Raw genomic sequence first — 18,605 nt, 5'->3', positions numbered from 1 at the left:
GAACAGCAGAGCTAGCTGCATAGATTGAATATGGGGAAGGGGACAGTAGCCACATAGGAAGTTGGGGTGATGTCACACAAGCATTCCTGAGGCTTGGAAGACCTTGGTGGTTTTAGATTCTGTCAGCATGTGAAGGTAGAGGTTTGGATTGGGATAGGGGATGATTTCTTTCAGATGGAAGGCCTGTTTGTCCTTGTTGATTCCCATTTGTCAAAAACTCAGTCTTGTAGAAACTTAGCTATCTGCCTTCTCCATGCAGCCCCTGAGGAACTGAGCCCTGGGCCAAATCCATCCCCACCCTCGGTGCTGCTGGCAGTGCCCCTGTGCTTCTCGGGTCATGCCACTCTCCCACCCTCCAGACAACCATCTCTTACCACCTCTGTTCTCCTCAAACCTCCATTGCCCTCTCCTTCTCAGAAAATGGCCTTGCTTCCTGCTTCCCTGCAGCCAGGGACTCTCAGTTTCTACTTAAACACACACACTACTTCCTGCCTTCCTCTCTCCAGGGCTCATCCCTCTTGTGGAGCTTTGGATCCTGTCTCCATTGGCCTTTTCTGTTATTTCTTTCTCTTCCATAGTTTCAGTCTTTCCCTCTCAGTGGAATTCATTTCATTTTTATTTCTTTCCTGAACTTTTCCTTGAAGTCTAACATACAGATAGTAAATAGGGCTACAGTGTGATGAATTTTCACAGCTGTGAGATGAGCCCATCTATGTGTACCAGTGCCCAGATAAAGATAGTACATGACAAAGATCCCTAGAAATTCCCTTGTGGGTCTTTCTAGTCATTAGCCCCTCTGTCTGCTCTGTGTAACAGCATCAATTGATTTGCTTGTTTTTCAACTTAATGTAAGTGGAATCATTCAGCATGTGCTCTGGTACTTGGCTTCTTTCAAACTCAGTCGTTAAATGTTGCTCTCTTAGTCCCAGGGCCCTCTTCCCTTCTCACCCAGTACTTTCTTGCTAGGCAGCCTTATTCCTTCACCCTGCTTAAGTTATCATCAAAATGTTAATGGCTCACACATGTATACCTTATAAAGTCCTGATCTCTTATCTCAGTGCCAGTTACATCCATCCAGCTGCTATCCTTGACATCCACTTTCGGATATCATGAGCATGTCTGAAATGGAAATCATGATCTTGGTCTTCAAACCTTGGTCTTTTCTAGAGTTTTCTGTCTTACCGAATGGTTCCATCTCCATCCAGTTTTTTAAATAAAACACCTAGGGGTCATCCTTGGCATTTCCTTGTCCCTTGCCCATTGTATCGAATCCATCACCAAGTCTGATGGATTTTTCTATGATCATCATTGCTTTAGTCCAGATTATGATCACTGTTTCCTACCCAAATAACTAAGGTGATCACCTACCATGTTTATGCCCAAATGGTCTTCCTTTCTACCCATCCATTAATTTCTGTACTTTAGCTACAGTTTTCTATTTAAAATGGAAACCACCAAACTTTAAAACAAAAGCTAACCACTTTGGAGTTTTCTACTACTATTAGGATAAAGATCATGATGCTTAGCTTCTCCCCTCTCATCTGGCACTGAACGTCTCCAGCCCTGCTGCCCCTGTTCTGTCCCTCACCATGGTCCTCCACGTGTGCCTCTCCCTCACGTTGCTTATCTTCTCTTCATTCTGCAGAGGCTGCCTCTAGATCTGAGCTCAGCCATCACTTCTTCAAAGTAGTCTCCCCTGATTTCTGACCCCTTACCAGGTCATCCTCACTTCCGGCCCAGCCCAAGGCACTCAGAGCACTGCAGGGCTGCTGTGGAGCATTTCACAGTTTTTGTTTGACATTTCTTTGTGGACACCTTTGATGAACGCTGTCTCCCCACTAGACTGCGGCTTGTACACAGGAAGGGACTGAGTATGATTCTGCACTGCTGAAGGCACAGAGTAAACATTTAGTGCTTGAATGACTTTGGAAGACAGAGATGAAGGAGTTTTAGAGATTCACAAATTTCCTAGATGAGCTTGCATTGAGGAGAGCAGGGAGAGGAGCACAGCAAAGGAAGCATGTGCAAAAATGCACAATAACTCTAGGCAGTAAGTGGTAATAGTGTGTACAAAAATTAAGCAGAAGGAGGTGATCAGAAAGGTATGAGGGCAGAGAGGTGAGTCAGCTGAAGCTGATGAGCCCAGGAGCCGCTTTCTGGGAAGGCAGCGCTTGTGCTGAGGCCTGGGTGTTGAGCAGATGCCAGCACTCTGAGGACCAGGAAGAAACTAGGCAGGGGGCTTGTGTGAGGGCAAATGAGGCTGGCAAGCTTGAAGACTAGAAAGGAGATGAGGGAGGCCAGTGTGTGGTTTACAGAGAGTGCGGGAGGTGAGATTGGAGAGAGGCAGTGGCTGGACCACCTCCAGCTTGTGAGCCAGCAAGAGGAGTGTGTGTTCTAAACTAGGCAGGGGGCTTGTGTAAGGGCAAATGAGACTGGCAAGCTTGAAGACTAGAAAGGAGATGAGGGAGGCCAGTGTGTGGTTTACAGAGAGTGCAGGAGGTGCGATTGGAGAGAGGCGGTGGCTGGGCCACCTCCAGCTTGTGAGCCAGCAAGAGGAGTGTATGTTCTATAGAGCAGTGGAAGGTTTAAGCAGGGCAGTGACGTTCTAGCATTACCTCCTGAGCTCCGCCTCCTGTCAGATCAGCGATGGCATTAGATTCTCATAGGAGCATGAACTCTGTTGTAAATTGTACATGCAAGGGATCTAGGTTGTGTACTCCTTATGAAAATCTAATGCCTGATGATCTGTCACTGTCTCCCAACACCCCCAGATGGGACCACCTAGTTGCAGGAAAATAAGCTCAGGGCTCCCACTGATTCTACATTATGGTAAATTGTATAATTATTTCATTATATATTACAATATAGTAATAATGGAAATAAAGCACACAACTTAAGCATAGTGGTTAAGCATTTTCAAAAAGGATGTAAATATGTAATACAGTTGTCTATCTTTTAGTTTCCAAAGCTTCTTACTTCACATTTTGGCTGATTGATAGTGTGTGTGTGTGTGAGAGAGATAGGCCAGCATGTCTGTATTATCCTCATCATATAAAAAAACAGATGTAAGGTAGTGTTAGGTGATATGCTGGCCTGAAGTTCCTAGCTTAAGTGGGAATACATTTTAAAGTCCCCTTTTTCCTGTTCCCTTCTCTTGGTTGAACTTCATTCATATAGTAGCATCTGCTCTGTTTCACTTCCCCGTCTTTCTAAGGGCATCACTGGCCCATCCCCACACCAAGCTGTCTCCATGGCAGCTCCAGGTGCTTGTAAGACATTGTCCTATGCTTCCCTGGCACTGGGCTCAGCACCAGTGTGCCCTTCTGGACACCCTTTCTTTACCAGCCTGGGTTGGGATGTTAGTTGCTGGGTGGCGCTATTCTCTTCTTCATTTGATGGTGACAGCTGGGTCTGTGTGCCTCTGTAGTCCTTGGATGGACGTCATAGCCTCATGCAGAGCAGCACAGATAAGGCGCTCAGCCACCTGCTCAGTAGTTGGCATCTGCTGGCTGAACACTGTGGACATAGTCTGATGTCAAGGCTGAATGGCTGCTAATTCCTTTAAGAGTGTAACTGGATTTTTCTCTCTTGCCCAATCAAGGTGATGGGTCTCGATTTCATATCCAGCCTGTGTTGAATATGATCCAGTTCAGAGTCCACTTTCTGGAACATCAGTTGTAACCCACCAACCTCTATCTCCATGTAAATAGTCGGTGTTCCTCCGATGCTCTGGTCATCCCATTAGGGCTGCTGCAACAGACTCCTGCAGCCTTGGGCCCCACACTGGAGTTGTAGTCTCCCCTTCATGCAGCAGGTTTGCCTTTTCTGCCGCTAGAGTGAGGAACTTTTGGTCTGAGCAGGCTTCAAGGGAAACCAGCTTCATTCTCCCAGCCCATTAGTCCTGCATCCCTGTCTTCAGGTTTCCGTTTGTCATGCCGTGACCCAGAGCATGTATTCTCTTAGGACATGGTTTCGTTGTATGTAAAGCTCTGTTTTTGACTTCCTTGAATTTCAGCATCAGGTCTTTATTACCTAGTTACCCTCAATTTTAATTGTACTGCGATTATTAGTACTGATTCAATATTCTTTGGTATCACAAACTACAGGGAGAGAGGAAAGGCTCCTTTTCATGGAAGATTAGGATTTGAGGTAGATGGGCTAAATTTTAAGCTTTTGTTTTCTCGGTTTTCAGCTGCACTGTCACTTTGCTGTTTGAGTTCTCCACTAGTGTGGGTCCAGTGCACAGGATGCTGGGGGCGTTCCTGAGCTCGCAGGTGCAGGCTCAGAGTTTGCCCTTGGCAGTGGTAGGCTTTCTTCTCAGGTCAGAAAGAGGGGCTTCCGGTCATGTAGGGTGGCCCCTTGAAAGCCGCAGTAGGATGCTGACTATGAGACATAAGAGTGAGTCTAGAGTGAGAGACAGCCTTGGGAATGTGGTACATTCAGGATTTGTGAGCTCTTTGGGGTTCTGTAACCTGTCTGCTCCTGGATTTACAGCCACCTCTGCATGTGTGGAAGAGTAGGGCAGGGGCTGTGTTAGGCGAGTCTGTACTGGAGATCCTGTGTACTGGCCTTTCTGTTCTTTGGTTGGTCACATAGAAAATTTGTTGGAGTTTCATTTATCTTTCTTTTTCTTTTTCCTACAGAATGCAGCTTACCTCTCATCCCCCTACTGTGCAGTGAGACTTAAAGACAGGTCTGAGCATTTTACCTGGAAGGAATAGCAGTGCCTGATTTCCTCAAGAAGAGCTCTGGTGGGAGGTCTTGTAGGAATCTTCCCTGTTGCGGAGCTTGGTGTTGAACTGTTGCCCTTTTGAGCAGAGCTGGACTCTCCTGAGGCTAGGCTAGAGTAGTGCCGTAACCCTGGCAGCTTGATTCCTGGAGGGTGTGCTGGAAGACACCCCTTCTGGTGTTAGCTTGCGAGGGAAAGAGCTGAGCACAGTGCTGCTTCCTTTGTACTCTGCTTGTCCCTGCCCTGCAGCCACCACCTTCCCCTGCTGTCCAGAGAACTCTTCCTGTGCGTGTTTTCCTGTGCTCAGGATTGACTGGGGAAAATGAGAGCTGTTTTGGGGATTAGTTTCAGTCACAGTTGCCCCTCTATGCGGTGGTCCTGGGATTAGTTGCCAGAACAGGAAGGGAATATCTTTTCAGCATTCACATGGTTTTAATCATGAAAATTTCAACCATACATGATATTTTGCATTAGAATATTTTAGAGTAGAATATTTTATTCATCCATTTATCTCTCACCTAGATTCAGCAATTACAATGAGTTTTTACCACATTTGCTTTATCTGCTCTTTTTTACTTTCCTTTTTTTTTGTTAGCTGAAGCATTTTAACTCACATATCAGACGACATGTCATGTCATTCCTATTCTTCACTGTGTATCTCTAAGGCTGTAGACATTGGTTTATGTAGCTACAGTGACATGATCACATAATTAACAGCACACACTGTGTAATCTGATACCCCTAATCACATTTCCTCAATTGTCCCCTTTTAGCAGCTGGTTTGCTTCAGATTCCAAAGAAGATCCTCTATTACACCTAATTGTTATGTCTGGAGTCTCTTTCATTTAGAGCAGCTCCTCCCTAGTCACCGTCTTTTTTTCCCCATGTCCTTATTGCAGAAAAAACAGGGCAGTTGTCCTGTCGCCTTTTGATACTTTGCTACTTACTTCCTAGTAGTTCCTCTGTCCCTTCAGTTCTTTCCATTAAAAATTAGCTCCAGAGGCTCGATGAGGTTTGGCTTCAGTCTTGGCAAGAATGTCTTCAGGGAGTGCTGGGTGTTTCCCATTGCACCACAGCAGGAGGCACACTTACCTGGTTGTTCCTCTTTGAGTCATGCTAAGATCGATCCCTGGCTTCAGGTGGTGACAGCCCAATCCTGGTAATGTCAAGTCCCAGATCAGCCTTCCAGCCCCTTTTTTCACCCATTGCTTATCATGGTCTAAATCAGGTGTTTGATGAGGAGTATGCATATATTAGCTGGTTGTTTCTTTGTCTGGAAAGAAAGTTTATAGAGGAAATAGGATAGACGCTTCTCTTAATTACCAATTTTCAGGGTAAAAGTTGGGCCCCTAGTTAATTCCAATTTTGTTCATTGACTCAGGTCTCTCCATCTCTCTGCCTGCCTGTGTCTTTCTTCCCCATTCCCTACAGTCCTTATGAGCTCCTGAGGTTTGTATATTTAACGTGTCTCACCCGATTGCCTTTCTTACTCCTTTTGATGCTCAGTTGCATAATTGGCTCTGTGTTCCTTTGGCACAACCCTTTTGCTTTCTGGCGTAACAAGATGTCCCAGGCTCATTTTGTAAGTGCTGCTCTGGCTTTGAATCCAGCCATTCCTCCAAGTACCCCTTGCCTCTTGGTGGGGAGAGGATTTAAGGGAAGGGGCTCCAGGTGTGCTCATTGCTGTCGATTCTTACTGCTTCTGGGTCTTTTTGGTGATAGCTAAAAAGAAAAAAAATGTGAGTTCAAACTGATACCTCTAAATCAAATTTTATATTACTGGATTTTTTCTTAACTTTGATTTTATACTTATATCTAATATTTCTTACATTGAATCTTGGCTCCTAACAACTTTAATATAAACTACTTATTTGTATTAACCTACTTTAAAAGACACCGGTGTTATTAACAGTTAAATTGTTGAAAGAAGTGTGATTTCTTTGCAGCTTATTTGTCAAAAGAATATGTTCTAGGCATGTACAATCAGTATACTGTGCTCAAAGCCATTTGTGGCTATGTCACCAACATGATAGATTCATTCTCTTTATTTTAATATTTATTTAATTTTATTTTTTGACTGTAGAAACATGTTTCCAGAGTCAAAACTCGATAACAGTATATTCAGAGAAGTCTTAACTTTATTCTCCCCGACAAGTAATCATTAAATTCTGGATTATCTTTCACCATGCTTATTTATTATTTTGCATTTTATTTAGTTTATATTTTATTTTAGATAGGGTCTCACTCTGTTGCTGAGGCTGGAGTACAGTGGCGCCATCTTCCTGCCCCAGCCTCCCAAGTAACTGCAACTATGGATGTGTGCCACCATGCCCAACTAACTTTTTAATTTGATTTTTTTTGTGGAGACAGAGTCTCCCTATGTTGCCCAGGCTGGTCTCAAACTCCTGGCCTCAAGTGATCCACCCACCTTGGCCTCCTGGTATGCTGGGATTACAGGCATGAGCCACTGTGCCTGGCCAGTGTTTATTTTTTATATACATAAGCAAAGATACAGATACATTCATATTACCTTCCTTTTTTGCAGAAAAGGTAGCATAGAACATATACTGTTGTGTACTTTACTTTTTTTTTTAACTTACAGTGTGACCTGGGTTCACTCCATGTCAGTGCACAGTGCTTGTCCTCATTCCTTTTTGTCTTGTGAGGAGGTGCCATACTTGATTCAGCTAGTTACCTATCGTTGGCCTTGGGTTGCTTGCAGTTTCACTGCCAAATACTGCCTCAGTGAATAACCGAGTATATCAGTCATTTCCTGTTTTTACCAATGTATCTTTAGGAAAGATTCTAGAATTATTACTAGGACAAATGATAGATGCAAACATAATTTTTGTAGATATATGACCATTTTTGCCGAAATTTTGGGTACCTAATTGAATTTCATAATTCTAACATTTCCACCTACAAGTAGTCCAATTTTGCCATTTTAACATTACATCTCCTTGAACACCCGTACATGCTCTCTTTGTATGGAACATATTAAAAGTGTTATTTTAAGACCTATTGATTTCATTTAGTTAATTTTAAAGTATCACTGCGTATAGAGTGAAATAAATGAAAAGATTGCTAAAACATAGTCCTAAACCTCTTCAAAGCGAATATTTTGGGATTTGTTTTCTTCTTTTATCTCCTCCTCATTCTGTTTGTTTCATATTTTGTCTCCTGTAGGCTATAAAAAGACTGGAAATAAGGCGTTAAGAAATGTACCTTTATCTGTTCCACCAGAATGAAGCAGGACACGTGTGGGTGCAAGAGGTGTCCTGAAGTTCTCTGTAGATTTTCAAAAAATATTAATTGAATACCTCTCATTGCCAGGTTATAACAGAGAGCAACGCACACAGTTCCTCCTTCATGGCACTTACATCCTAGTACAGGAGACAGGCTAAAAACCAGGGAACAAGTACGATAATTACAAGTTCTGTGGGCTTTACAGGAATCAAAGGAGATGGAAGTAGTAGAGTCTAGCCAGGAGGCCTCTTAGGTAGGGGAGAGGCAGCTGACCCACAAAGCTCAGCACAAAGTAGAGAGGGAGTGGTTTAAGCACTGGGAACAGCATGTACAAAGGCCCCGAGGCAGGAAACGCTTGGGGTGTTTGAGAGCTGAAAAAGAAAGCCAGAAGCAGGAAGCACAGGGAGTGAGGTGGGGAGAGAGGGGCGGGTCAGGTGTTTCGGTTAAGGATTGGGATTTTATTTTAAGTACATCAGGAAATGATTGAAGACCAGTAGGAGAATGACATTTGATACCAACATATCATGTACTTATTCTTTCTATAGATTAGAAGGCAAGTCAGATGTGATGTTTTATCTCCAAAAGCAGCAATGTTGTACCTTCTGAAGTTCAAAGTGAAGATCAGTTTCATTGTTGTTCCTTTGTACAGGACAGCTGGTTTTCATACTCACATGTAGGTCTTTTGAGCATTTCTTTTCTCTTTCAATAATATTCCCCTTGATGTTGCTCAGATAATTACAGTGAGTGGTTGTAACTGGATTATATACTTGAGCTGTAAACAGGAGCATGATATCTACAAATTCTCTCCTTCAGACCTGCAAATCCAAGAGACACATCTCTGGAAAATAAGAGAGCTTCTTCCTCAAGCCCAAAAAAGGTTTGTGTTAACTGCTGTCACATTTATATAAAATTAATTTTGGAATCAGTAGCAGTTTTCCAGATAAAAGCATTTCAATTTATTTATTTATGTTTCTTTTACAGAAGACGTCATGATACCCATGTAGGGAATTTCCAAAAGCAACGCTTGCCATACCTGGACCCCGAGGAGCCTGCTTCCTGGAAAGGCTTTCCTGTCTGATGTGCAGGAGGCAGAATGTCAAACTGACTGAAGGGGCAGCTGCAGGGGCTCGAGACCAGCCAGCAGTATCTCATCCTTTGATACAAGGGATATACTGTACAGTCCTTTTTCTAGAAGTGAGAAGTACAAGATTACTCTACAAGAGGAAGATTCCAGGGACTCAAAAACGCAAAGGTTTGCACCTTGAGAGCCCCTTGGAATGTTGACAACTCAGGATCTAAAACAAAGTTCTATGTTAATGAGTTACAGAATTCACGTGGAAGTCAATGTCACTTTATAATCAATAATAATACTGAGTGAGGAACACTATGCAGGAAGAAACCTTCCATAGAAAGACAGGCAGGGAAAAGCTTAGGCTGACCTTAAACTTACCTAACAGAGCAAGCCTGAGATAGACTGCCAAAATGGCCAAATAAGAGACTCTATGAAATGACAGTCTTGTAACTGTATTAATTGTAAGGAAATTTTCTCCTCCAAATCACGATACCAAATAGGAAAAATGATCTACAAGTGCCCCATGTGTAGGGAATTTTTCTCTGAGAGAGCGGATCTTTTTATGCATCAGAAAATTCACACAGCTGAGAAGCCCCATAAATGTGACAAGTGTGATAAGGGTTTCTTTCATATATCAGAACTTCATATTCATTGGAGAGACCATACAGGAGAGAAGGTCTATAAATGTGATGATTGTGGTAAGGATTTTAGCACTACAACAAAACTTAATAGACATAAGAAAATCCACACAGTGGAGAAGCCCTATAAATGTTACGAGTGTGGCAAAGCCTTCAATTGGAGCTCCCATCTTCAAATTCATATGAGAGTTCATACAGGTGAGAAACCCTATGTCTGTAGTGAGTGTGGAAGGGGCTTTAGTAATAGTTCAAACCTTTGCATGCATCAGAGAGTCCACACCGGAGAGAAGCCCTTTAAATGTGAAGAGTGTGGGAAGGCCTTCAGGCACACCTCCAGCCTCTGCATGCATCAAAGAGTCCACACAGGAGAGAAACCCTATAAATGTTATGAGTGTGGGAAGGCCTTCAGTCAGAGTTCGAGCCTCTGCATCCACCAGAGAGTCCACACTGGAGAGAAACCCTATAGATGTTGTGGATGTGGGAAGGCCTTCAGTCAGAGTTCAAGCCTGTGCATCCACCAGAGAGTCCACACAGGAGAGAAACCTTTTAAATGTGATGAGTGCGGAAAGGCCTTCAGTCAGAGTACGAGCCTCTGCATCCACCAGAGAGTCCACACAAAGGAGAGAAACCATCTCAAAATATCAGTTATATAAAATGTTTTGCTAAGAGTTTAAAATCTTAAAACCCGTAAGTGCCACTAGGAAGGAAACCCTGTATATACCTACATTGACCCAAGAAATATTTACAGCGATCCCTAGCAGAACATTGTTTCTGAGGAGGCATATGTGAGATTGATTTGTTGGTTTATGCCAAGTGTGTGTTCCACAGCTTGACTTTGAATGTGGACCTCTGAGTGTCTGCCCAGGATGGGTGTTGGGTCCCAGTCATAGATGTTGCTTCCTGGGATTCCAGCACGATGCCTCCATAGTTGAAAGACTACACAAAAAGCCACGATCATTGCCTGGCCTCCTGAGTCACTTTCTATCTATGCTTTGCTTAAAAGCTATCCCAGATACTCCCCCTTGAGGAGCTCATGCCCTTCCTCTTGATTTGAGCATACTGGCAATGCTTTGGAAAATGGACAGCTCCCACACTAAGATCACATTCTGGTATTTCTGAGGTTACCACTTGATTTAGCCCCTACGTATCTTTCCATATATCCTATTATTTCTGAACCCACTCTACCTATATGTCCTCAAAATCCCCATAAATATCCATCCCTTCCTAGATGGCATTAACTTTCATTTTAGATTTTAGGTGACTCATAATACCCATTCACTTAGCCTGTCAGAACAATCACTGGCAGACATACATGTCCTTGAACCTTTTTGATTTGTGTGGATTCTGCTCATCAGTGTCTCTGTTGGACTTATTTTCTAGTAGCTGCATTGCATATTTTTCACTTGAATTTTTTTTGGAAATAGCTGAATGTAAATAGCAGGGAGGAAGAAGCAAGCAAAGTGAGTACTTTTCTTCATCCGGAATTGCCCTCTGGGTTCCTTTGGTAACAGATGGAGCTCCTTCCTAGCTAGGGAGACCTTATGAGAAGTGGATGGTAGGAGGAGTCACTAATAATGTTTCGTCTCTATTTCTGTAATCTTGGGCAATAATGCATAGGAGTTTTCTATACCCCTTTGTTGGTTACTATGTATCAGTTCTTTTTAAGGCATGAATGTCTTATTAATCCATCATTCTTTTCTTCATTCAACAAATATTTATTGAAAACCTCCTATGTGCCAGGCACTGTGCTAGGTGCTGGGAATACCACTGATGAGATAGACAAGGTCCCTACTCTTGTGGAGTTTACTTCTGGTGAAGGAGACAGATGATAAATAAACAAATAAATAATGTAGTTTGAGGTAGTGATTAAGTGCTATGAAGAAAATAAACTAGGGTGATGATTTAGTGGTGGGGTGGGGTGGGGGTGGGGTGACATTAGCTAGCGGTCAGGGAGGCCTTTCCGCGGTGGGGCCAACGTTGAGCTGAGGCTGAAAGAGAAGCAGCTCTCACTGGCAGAGCACAGAGGCTGCTCTAGGGGATGAGCCAGTGCGTTTGAGGAACAGAAGGCCAGCACTGGCGTTCGCGAGTGGCGGGGAGGGGAGAGATGCTGAGGTGCTCAGTATCCTGACTTTCATAGGCCTTTTTTGGTTTGTTTTAATTTTTGCTAGATTGATATTAAAAACTCATGTGGAGGAACTCAAGGAATGTTTAGAAGACCAAAAGTCCCCAATGACAGGAACAAAAAGCAACCAATTTCTAACTTTGTTTTTCTTCTCATTCCTGTTTTCATTGATTTCCCACATGTAGTCCTTTTGCTCAGGAAGTCTTTGGGGAAATTAAGGATCTTTGAAGCTCTGAAATGGGTGATCAGGTTAGTGGTGTCTGTCAGCTGTCTAAGAGGTTGGAAGGTAAAGTACTCAAAATAGTCATGAAAATACTGAAAGTTTGATTTTTCTCTCCATATTTGAATTAATTTTTTTCTGTTTGACTGGAAGGGGTTTTTGTATAACTAAAACCTCAGCGCATAAAGGAGATTTAAAAGGAGGCACATGATTTAGTGGGTGGGCCATGAAACTAGAGATGGGATTTGGGGGTAAATTTGTCAATATCTGGATTTTAATCCAGACATCTTTGCTAACAAACCCTTGGTAAGTCATTTTCCATACTTTTCCTCCTTTTTACAAAGAGAGGGCTGGCTTAGTTATTTGCTAAAGCCCCTTCCAGGCCTGAATTCCATAAGTACGATTTACTGTAGTGTCTTAACACTCTTTCATGTCACAATAGTGTGGAGCGTTAGAGAAAAGCCTAGACGTTTAGTTGATAGAGAGCCAGTTGAAATATCATTGATAGAATTTTAGTTTTAGGAAAAATTGGTTTGATTTCTAGCTTTATTACTATTAGGTATGTGAGCTTGGGCAAATCGCTTAATCTTTGAGTCTAGTTTTCTCTCAAAATGAGAACATTAGGCTAAATGATTTCCGAGTTTCCAGCTAGTCCTAGAGTTCTATATTTCTACATAGTTGAATTATTTTATCATGCTGTTGCTGGGGAATATGACTAACCCTTTTGAAGCTACTAATTTTATGTCGAGCTTTAAAGTCCATAATTGTTATCTTCAGAAAATATTATTTGACCTACAGTATGTCCAAATCAATTTAATAAAATCACTTTATAACAGGGTTCTGTGCTTGACATGCAGTTGTGTGAATTCAGTGCTTGTGTGTGGGGATGTGTGGGTGTGGATGTGTGGTGGGGAATTGGCTTGCACATTTAAGCCTAGGGTGACCATGTAATTTATTGTCCAAACTCAGCACTTGAGAGTGGAGGGAGGGGGTGCTGTTTGTACATCTGGACAACAAGCCTAGAACAGACCTTTCTCAGGCACAACAAGGTGTGAGGACACCCTGGTCCGAGGTCACAGTTTCACACGTGATAAATGACTCAGGTCAGGAATAATCCAGCTGGAGAGAGCACAGTCCACTGGGAGAACGGCCTCTGCTCTGCTATAGCTCTGTGTTCATGGTGGAATACAGACCCACAGCTCTTCTAAGAAAACACCAGCCTTGATTTTCACACACAATTTAATCTTAAAATGTTGGCAACTAATTCCTTTTCCTTGGGTGACCCATTGTGGTGCTTCCTGTGATCTGCCTGGTGCCCATAGGCAGCCCCTCCAAGCCCTGCTCTGGCCCCTGCTGACTGCGGCCCACTCCCAGGAAGGCGTGAAGTGCTGTTAGCTGAAGCAGAGGGGGCCCACCTTGTGTGCAGCAGTCAACAGTCTGGCTCTGGCGTCTACCTGCTTTGAGAGACAAGTCTGCATTGGGTTACACCATTGGGATGGGAGCAACCCAAACTAGCCCTTCTGATGCAGGGGGAGTGGGGGCAGGGGTAGGTCACCTGTGATGGGGTCACTCTTGGTACCTGCTAGGATTTAGGGTGTGAACAAGATAAGTCCAGAATGAGTGCACAGTTTCTAACTTGGAAGCCTGAATAAACGGCAGATTGCCTCTTTCACAGAGGAAGAACTGCATCAGAGCCCAACATTCAGATAGTCTACTGCGTGAGAACATGGGCACGGATTGCCAGGCTGTCTTGAAAATTGAAGAGGGATTTCTTTGTGTTGTGTGAGCATGGACGTGATGCCTTCCAAGGGACCTTCTAACTCTTGTCTCTGTTGTTAAAAATTTTGAATTTATCAATCAGTCTTTATACAATGTACTAGTATTCTCAGAAATTTGAAAAAAAAAAGGTTGAATGGAAAGCAAATAGCAGATGGGCTGGGTGTGGTGGCTCACGCCTGTAATCTCAGCACTTTGGGAGGCTGAGGCAGGTGGATCACGAGGTCAAGAGATCAAGACCATCCTGGCCGACATGGTGAAACCCGGTCTGTACTAAAAATACAAAAAGTTAGCTGGGCATGATGATGGGCACTTGTAGTCCCAGCTACTGGGGAAGCTGAGGCAGGAGAATCGCTTGAACCCAGGACGCAGAGGTTGCAGTGGGCCAAGATCGTGCCACTGCACTCCAGCCTGGGTGACAGAGCAAGACTCAGTCTCAAAAAAAAAAAAAAAAAAAAAAAAAAAGCAGGTGGAAAAAGTACTCTGGTAAAATCTAACTCGGAAAAGATGAGAAAGGTTGATACCACTATATGGCGAGAGCCATATGTAAATAGCAAAGCTGAGTTAAGATCTATGGGTTAGAGAGGAAAAGAGGAAAAATGAAGATGATATAGCACCTACTCTGATTGTATTCATTTTCTTAATTTTTCTGAACCTCAAGTTTCTCATCTATAAAATAGTTTTGAAAATACCTAAATCATGGAAAAGTTGGGAGAAGTAAACAAACGTGAAGTGCTTAGCATTTAGTGATATGACAAATTCCTGTTCCCAGTTGCCTATTAAGGAAGTGGATCATGTTACTTGGAATCCTTTTTGTTCTGCTGAGCACTATGGTGGTTTTGGGCATCTAAACTTGGGGCAGGACCTGGAGAGGGTTGAATTGCTCCACATGATAAGAGAACTTGAATCTCCTGGGATAGTCGGAGGTAAGATAAGAAAGAGTAGACTTGGAAAGGGAGTGGGACGGGAAACTGGTGGAATAGGATGGTCTAACGTTGTGAGCTCTCGTGTAGGAAAACTTCGTGACCACAAAGTCTCTCCTTAAAGTCTGGGATATTCAACATGAGTGGGTTTCTTATGGAAACTGTGGAAGGGCTGAGTGCTGTGTCCACGGTGAAATGGGGCAATGTGTAAGTAACACACATAAATGTAGGAGCCAGAAGAGGGTGGCTGTGAGAACAAGCTCCAAGGAATATGCAGAATATGCAGAAGGCTTCAGGGGAGCTACAAGCTTCTACAGGCCATGGCATTAATGGAGTTTTGAGTAAAGTTTACCCAAACCCCTAAAGAGCAGGGAGGCCTCGGATATCTTTATTTCCACTCTCAATGTACATGAAGTAGAATAACTTTATAATCATAAGTTGAAACTTAAGAATTACTGTTTTTTTAATCATTCTCACATTATTTTAATGTATTACAAAACATGAAAACAAATCAGAGATCCCAAAGCCATGTGTGTGTTTATGCCAGTAAGAACTTGGCATAAATCTCAATGGAAGATGACTCTTATAACAAAGCAATATTATTTAGGGATATATAAGTTAAATACATTATTTTAGAGTAAAGTAGCACATGTAGATTTTGCGTATTTTTAGGAGAATGTATGCATTTTTTAGACTACCTTCCTAAATGCTGTGTCTAAATATGGCTTCACCGAGAGACCGACTTTCCCTCCTCCTGTTAATTCTTTGCTGGCCCTGATCCAGGTCTTCTCTGCGTTATGAATTACGGTGGGGGCGTTTACAGAATTTTAAAACCTAGGATCTGTAGATGGCTTTTGGGGAGGTCTAGAACCTTATGTGCAGAATTTTGTGTACATGTAGGTATATGCATTTTTCTAGGAAAGAGGACTTTCCTTATGTTTGTGACTCTAAGAGATAAAGAACACTGGCTGGCATATGGTTAGTTGTGCAGGGATCTTAGCAGACAAAAGGGGTGCCTACGAGTTCCAAACAGTCAGTGGAATGGGTAGAAAACGATGGGTATAATAAATGGAAGAAAAAAGAACACAACACTGTGTTGTGAAGAAAGCGAAAAGAACATTGGCATAAAATGGAAGGATACATGTGCATGTGTTGTTACTCTGGGCCCAGTGGGTAGGCTGTGTGGCAGTTTCAATGTCATATGCTTACGAGAGCAGTTCTGTGAAGAGTGTATTAAAAGAGTATAGGTGAGGACAGCTGGATATTCAGAGGGGACTGGCTGAGTCTGTCTTGGTTACAGAGGAGGCAGTTCTTGCTGTAAAATGGATGAGGGCCCCAGTACTGGTGTGGATTGTATTTAAGTTCTCAAATAAACCTATTCATACCGCTTGGTGCTGTGTTCTCTCATGTCTAATTTTTATGTCCTACTTCACCTGCCTGGCATCTCTGACTGTTTAAGTCAGTCTTTAGTCTTCATCCTGTCTGTCCCCAAAATGTCTTTTTTTTAAACCCCTGGTACTCTTTCATCCCTGTGTGCTCCCCACTCCCCTTTCTGAGATAAGATCAAGACCCACAGGAACTTAGTCTTAAGGGTAATAAGTCCTGTTCCTACAGACTGTGGAGGATGGATGGAAGAGTCTGATGGAGCAGCAGGCCCTGTTTCCTGGAGCTGTCGTTGCCACAGTGTTACAGTTGAAACAGGTAGTGTCTGGAAAGAATTGAATCCTCTGTGTTTTGCTTGCCCAAACAGCTCACTTGGTCCAGTAAACATCAGGAGAAGAGATAAAAAAACAGGAAAGGATAAGATGGCAGGAGTAAGTTGAAGCATATTGCTAATCATAGTCAATGTGAACGAGTTAAACTCTGCTACTTACAGACATTTTCAAGTTGATTTTTAAATGTCATCACAAACATGTATATGATGATTATGGGAGACCATCTAAAATAAAGGGGTGACCCAAAAGGCTGAGAGTGAAGGGGTGGAAAAAGATCAGGAAATGCTGAAAGAAAGCAACTGGTGGTAGTATTGTCAATCAAGATAGAATGCAAGGTAAAAAACTGTCAGTTTATGAAAGGAATAATTTGTCAAGAAGATAAACAGTTAAATACTTTCATTAGCTGACATCATAACTTTGAAAGATAGAACATGGTGAGAAATTAAGTAATTCCCAGTCACAAGATATGTTAACCCTCATCCATCAGAATTTGAAAATCAACTAGACAGAGAAGGATCTGGCTATTTAGCACTGTTACCAAATGTGATGTGTCCACTGTGTGTGAACTTTGTCCAGCAGATCCTCTTGGAATGGTCACAGAAATTAACCATGCTTTGTGCTGGAAAGAAAATCTCACCAGATTCCAAAATGTAGAAATCCCACAGGTCACATTCTCTGACTATAATGTAATACAAATTGAAGTTACTAAGAGCCAAAATTCCTGTTTCATCCCAAGTTACAAATAAAGAGATAAGTATAGTAGAGATGAGTGGCAGCGATGGCACCGCGGGGCACATCTTGTGGATGGGACTGAAATGAAAAACTTTCATAGCCTTCAATTCATTTATGAGATAAGGAATATGAAACTAAGCAGTCAAACAAGCTGGAAAAAATACTGTGGGATTTAAAATTTTTACCAAGTGGCTTTTGGGCCTTTATCAAGATGATCATCTGCTTGTGTTCCTTTCACTTGTTAATGTACTGAGTCATTTTGAAATACAAGGATAACACTTTTTATGGTCATAAAGTATTACACCCTCCCACCTTTGATGGATTTTTGAAAATGTATGCGTGTGTAACCTTAAGAGAGATTCTGTAGTTATGAATTCATTTAATCAGGGATTTAAAAGCTTTCCAGGAACCTCCTTATTCTAGAATAAGTTAAATAGCACAGATTAATATCTGTGCCCCTGGACTATGTGGACAGTGTTCATAAAAGAAAAAATAAAATCTGTGTCCCACTTCACTTGCCTAGAGCATAAATTAAGATAACATCTCATATTATTGTTTAAATCAAGCATCTGATCTTTGAAAGTGATGGAACTCATCCAGAATGGCTCCGTCCTTGAGGGTGGAGCTTAGAAGCTTTGACAGCATTTTACTCTCTTCAAAACTGATAGGTCAGTTTGGATCTTTCCCCCTTATTTTTTTTGATAATTTATAGTTTTCTAGAAAAAAATCTCCCTTCTTTGGAGAGCTTCAAATACATTTTAGAGATATACATAACTCTAAATTCTTAAATCTTATTGGCATTTTGATAATAACCTTTTCTTGTACCTCCCATCATATATTTATATTTTCCATTTTTCTCTTTGTTAGACTTGCCACCCTCTCTACTTCCACTCCCCCAAAGAACCAGACATTGGCTTTGATGATCAGTTCTGCTGGGGTAGTTTCCTGTCTTATTTATTAATTTCTTTTATTATCACTAATCATATCCTCTTCCTTTCCTTAATTTACCTTGTTATCCTTTTTCTAAAACTTTTTTTTTTAGAAAAAAGTCCCATGAATTAATCCCAGTAGGCTTTATTTTCAATGATCTAGTTCAGGGGTCAGCAAATTGTGGCCCATGGACCAAATTTTTTTTGTATAGCCCCCAAGCTAAAAATGTTTATGTTTCTAAATGGTTTTTAACACATTGACATTTTCTGAATATGAAAACTTAATGAAATTCATGTTGTGTCCATAAATAAAGTTTTATGGGAACACAGCCATGTTGATCCATTCTTGGCTTGTCTGTGGCTGCTTTGATGCTGCAACAGCAGAGTTGCAGAATTGCAAGAGAAATTGAATGGCCCCCAAAGCCTAAATTATTCTTTCTCTTTTTTATAAAACCAATTTCCCCATCTCTGGTCTAAGTCACTTGTACCAACTGGCTGGAAGT

The 18,605-nt window shown here is 42.1% G+C and overlaps 2 protein-coding genes across 6 annotated transcripts in view; both read left to right on the top strand.

Annotated features, from left to right (window-relative positions):
* The window catches only part of ZNF664 (zinc finger protein 664), a 39,993-nt gene extending 27,128 nt beyond the window's left edge, over nucleotides 1–12,865 (top strand). For 3 of the 5 annotated variants that reach the window (XM_064379608.1, XM_012447147.2, XM_012447148.2), the window contains 2 exons: nucleotides 8,789–8,852; nucleotides 8,957–12,865. In XM_064379608.1, the coding sequence (XP_064235678.1) occupies nucleotides 9,553–10,338 (786 nt within the window). In that variant the 5' untranslated portion in view covers nucleotides 8,789–8,852; nucleotides 8,957–9,552 and the 3' untranslated portion in view covers nucleotides 10,339–12,865. Of the gene's footprint in view, nucleotides 1–8,520; nucleotides 8,649–8,788; nucleotides 8,853–8,956 lie in introns of all 5 variants that reach the window. The other 2 variants (XM_012447149.2, XM_012447150.2) reach the window with 1 other exon arrangement.
* The window catches only part of RFLNA (refilin A), a 323,776-nt gene that overhangs the window by 11,782 nt on the left and 293,389 nt on the right, over nucleotides 1–18,605 (top strand). The gene's annotated exons all lie outside the window — the stretch shown is intronic.

Source organism: Aotus nancymaae, unplaced genomic scaffold (genome assembly GCF_030222135.1).
Source record: "Aotus nancymaae isolate 86718 unplaced genomic scaffold, 86718_ANA_hifiasm-v0.15.2.pri h1tg000021l, whole genome shotgun sequence".
Classification (NCBI taxonomy): Eukaryota; Metazoa; Chordata; class Mammalia; order Primates; family Aotidae; genus Aotus; species Aotus nancymaae.
This window is presented reverse-complemented; position numbering and strand designations above follow the sequence as displayed.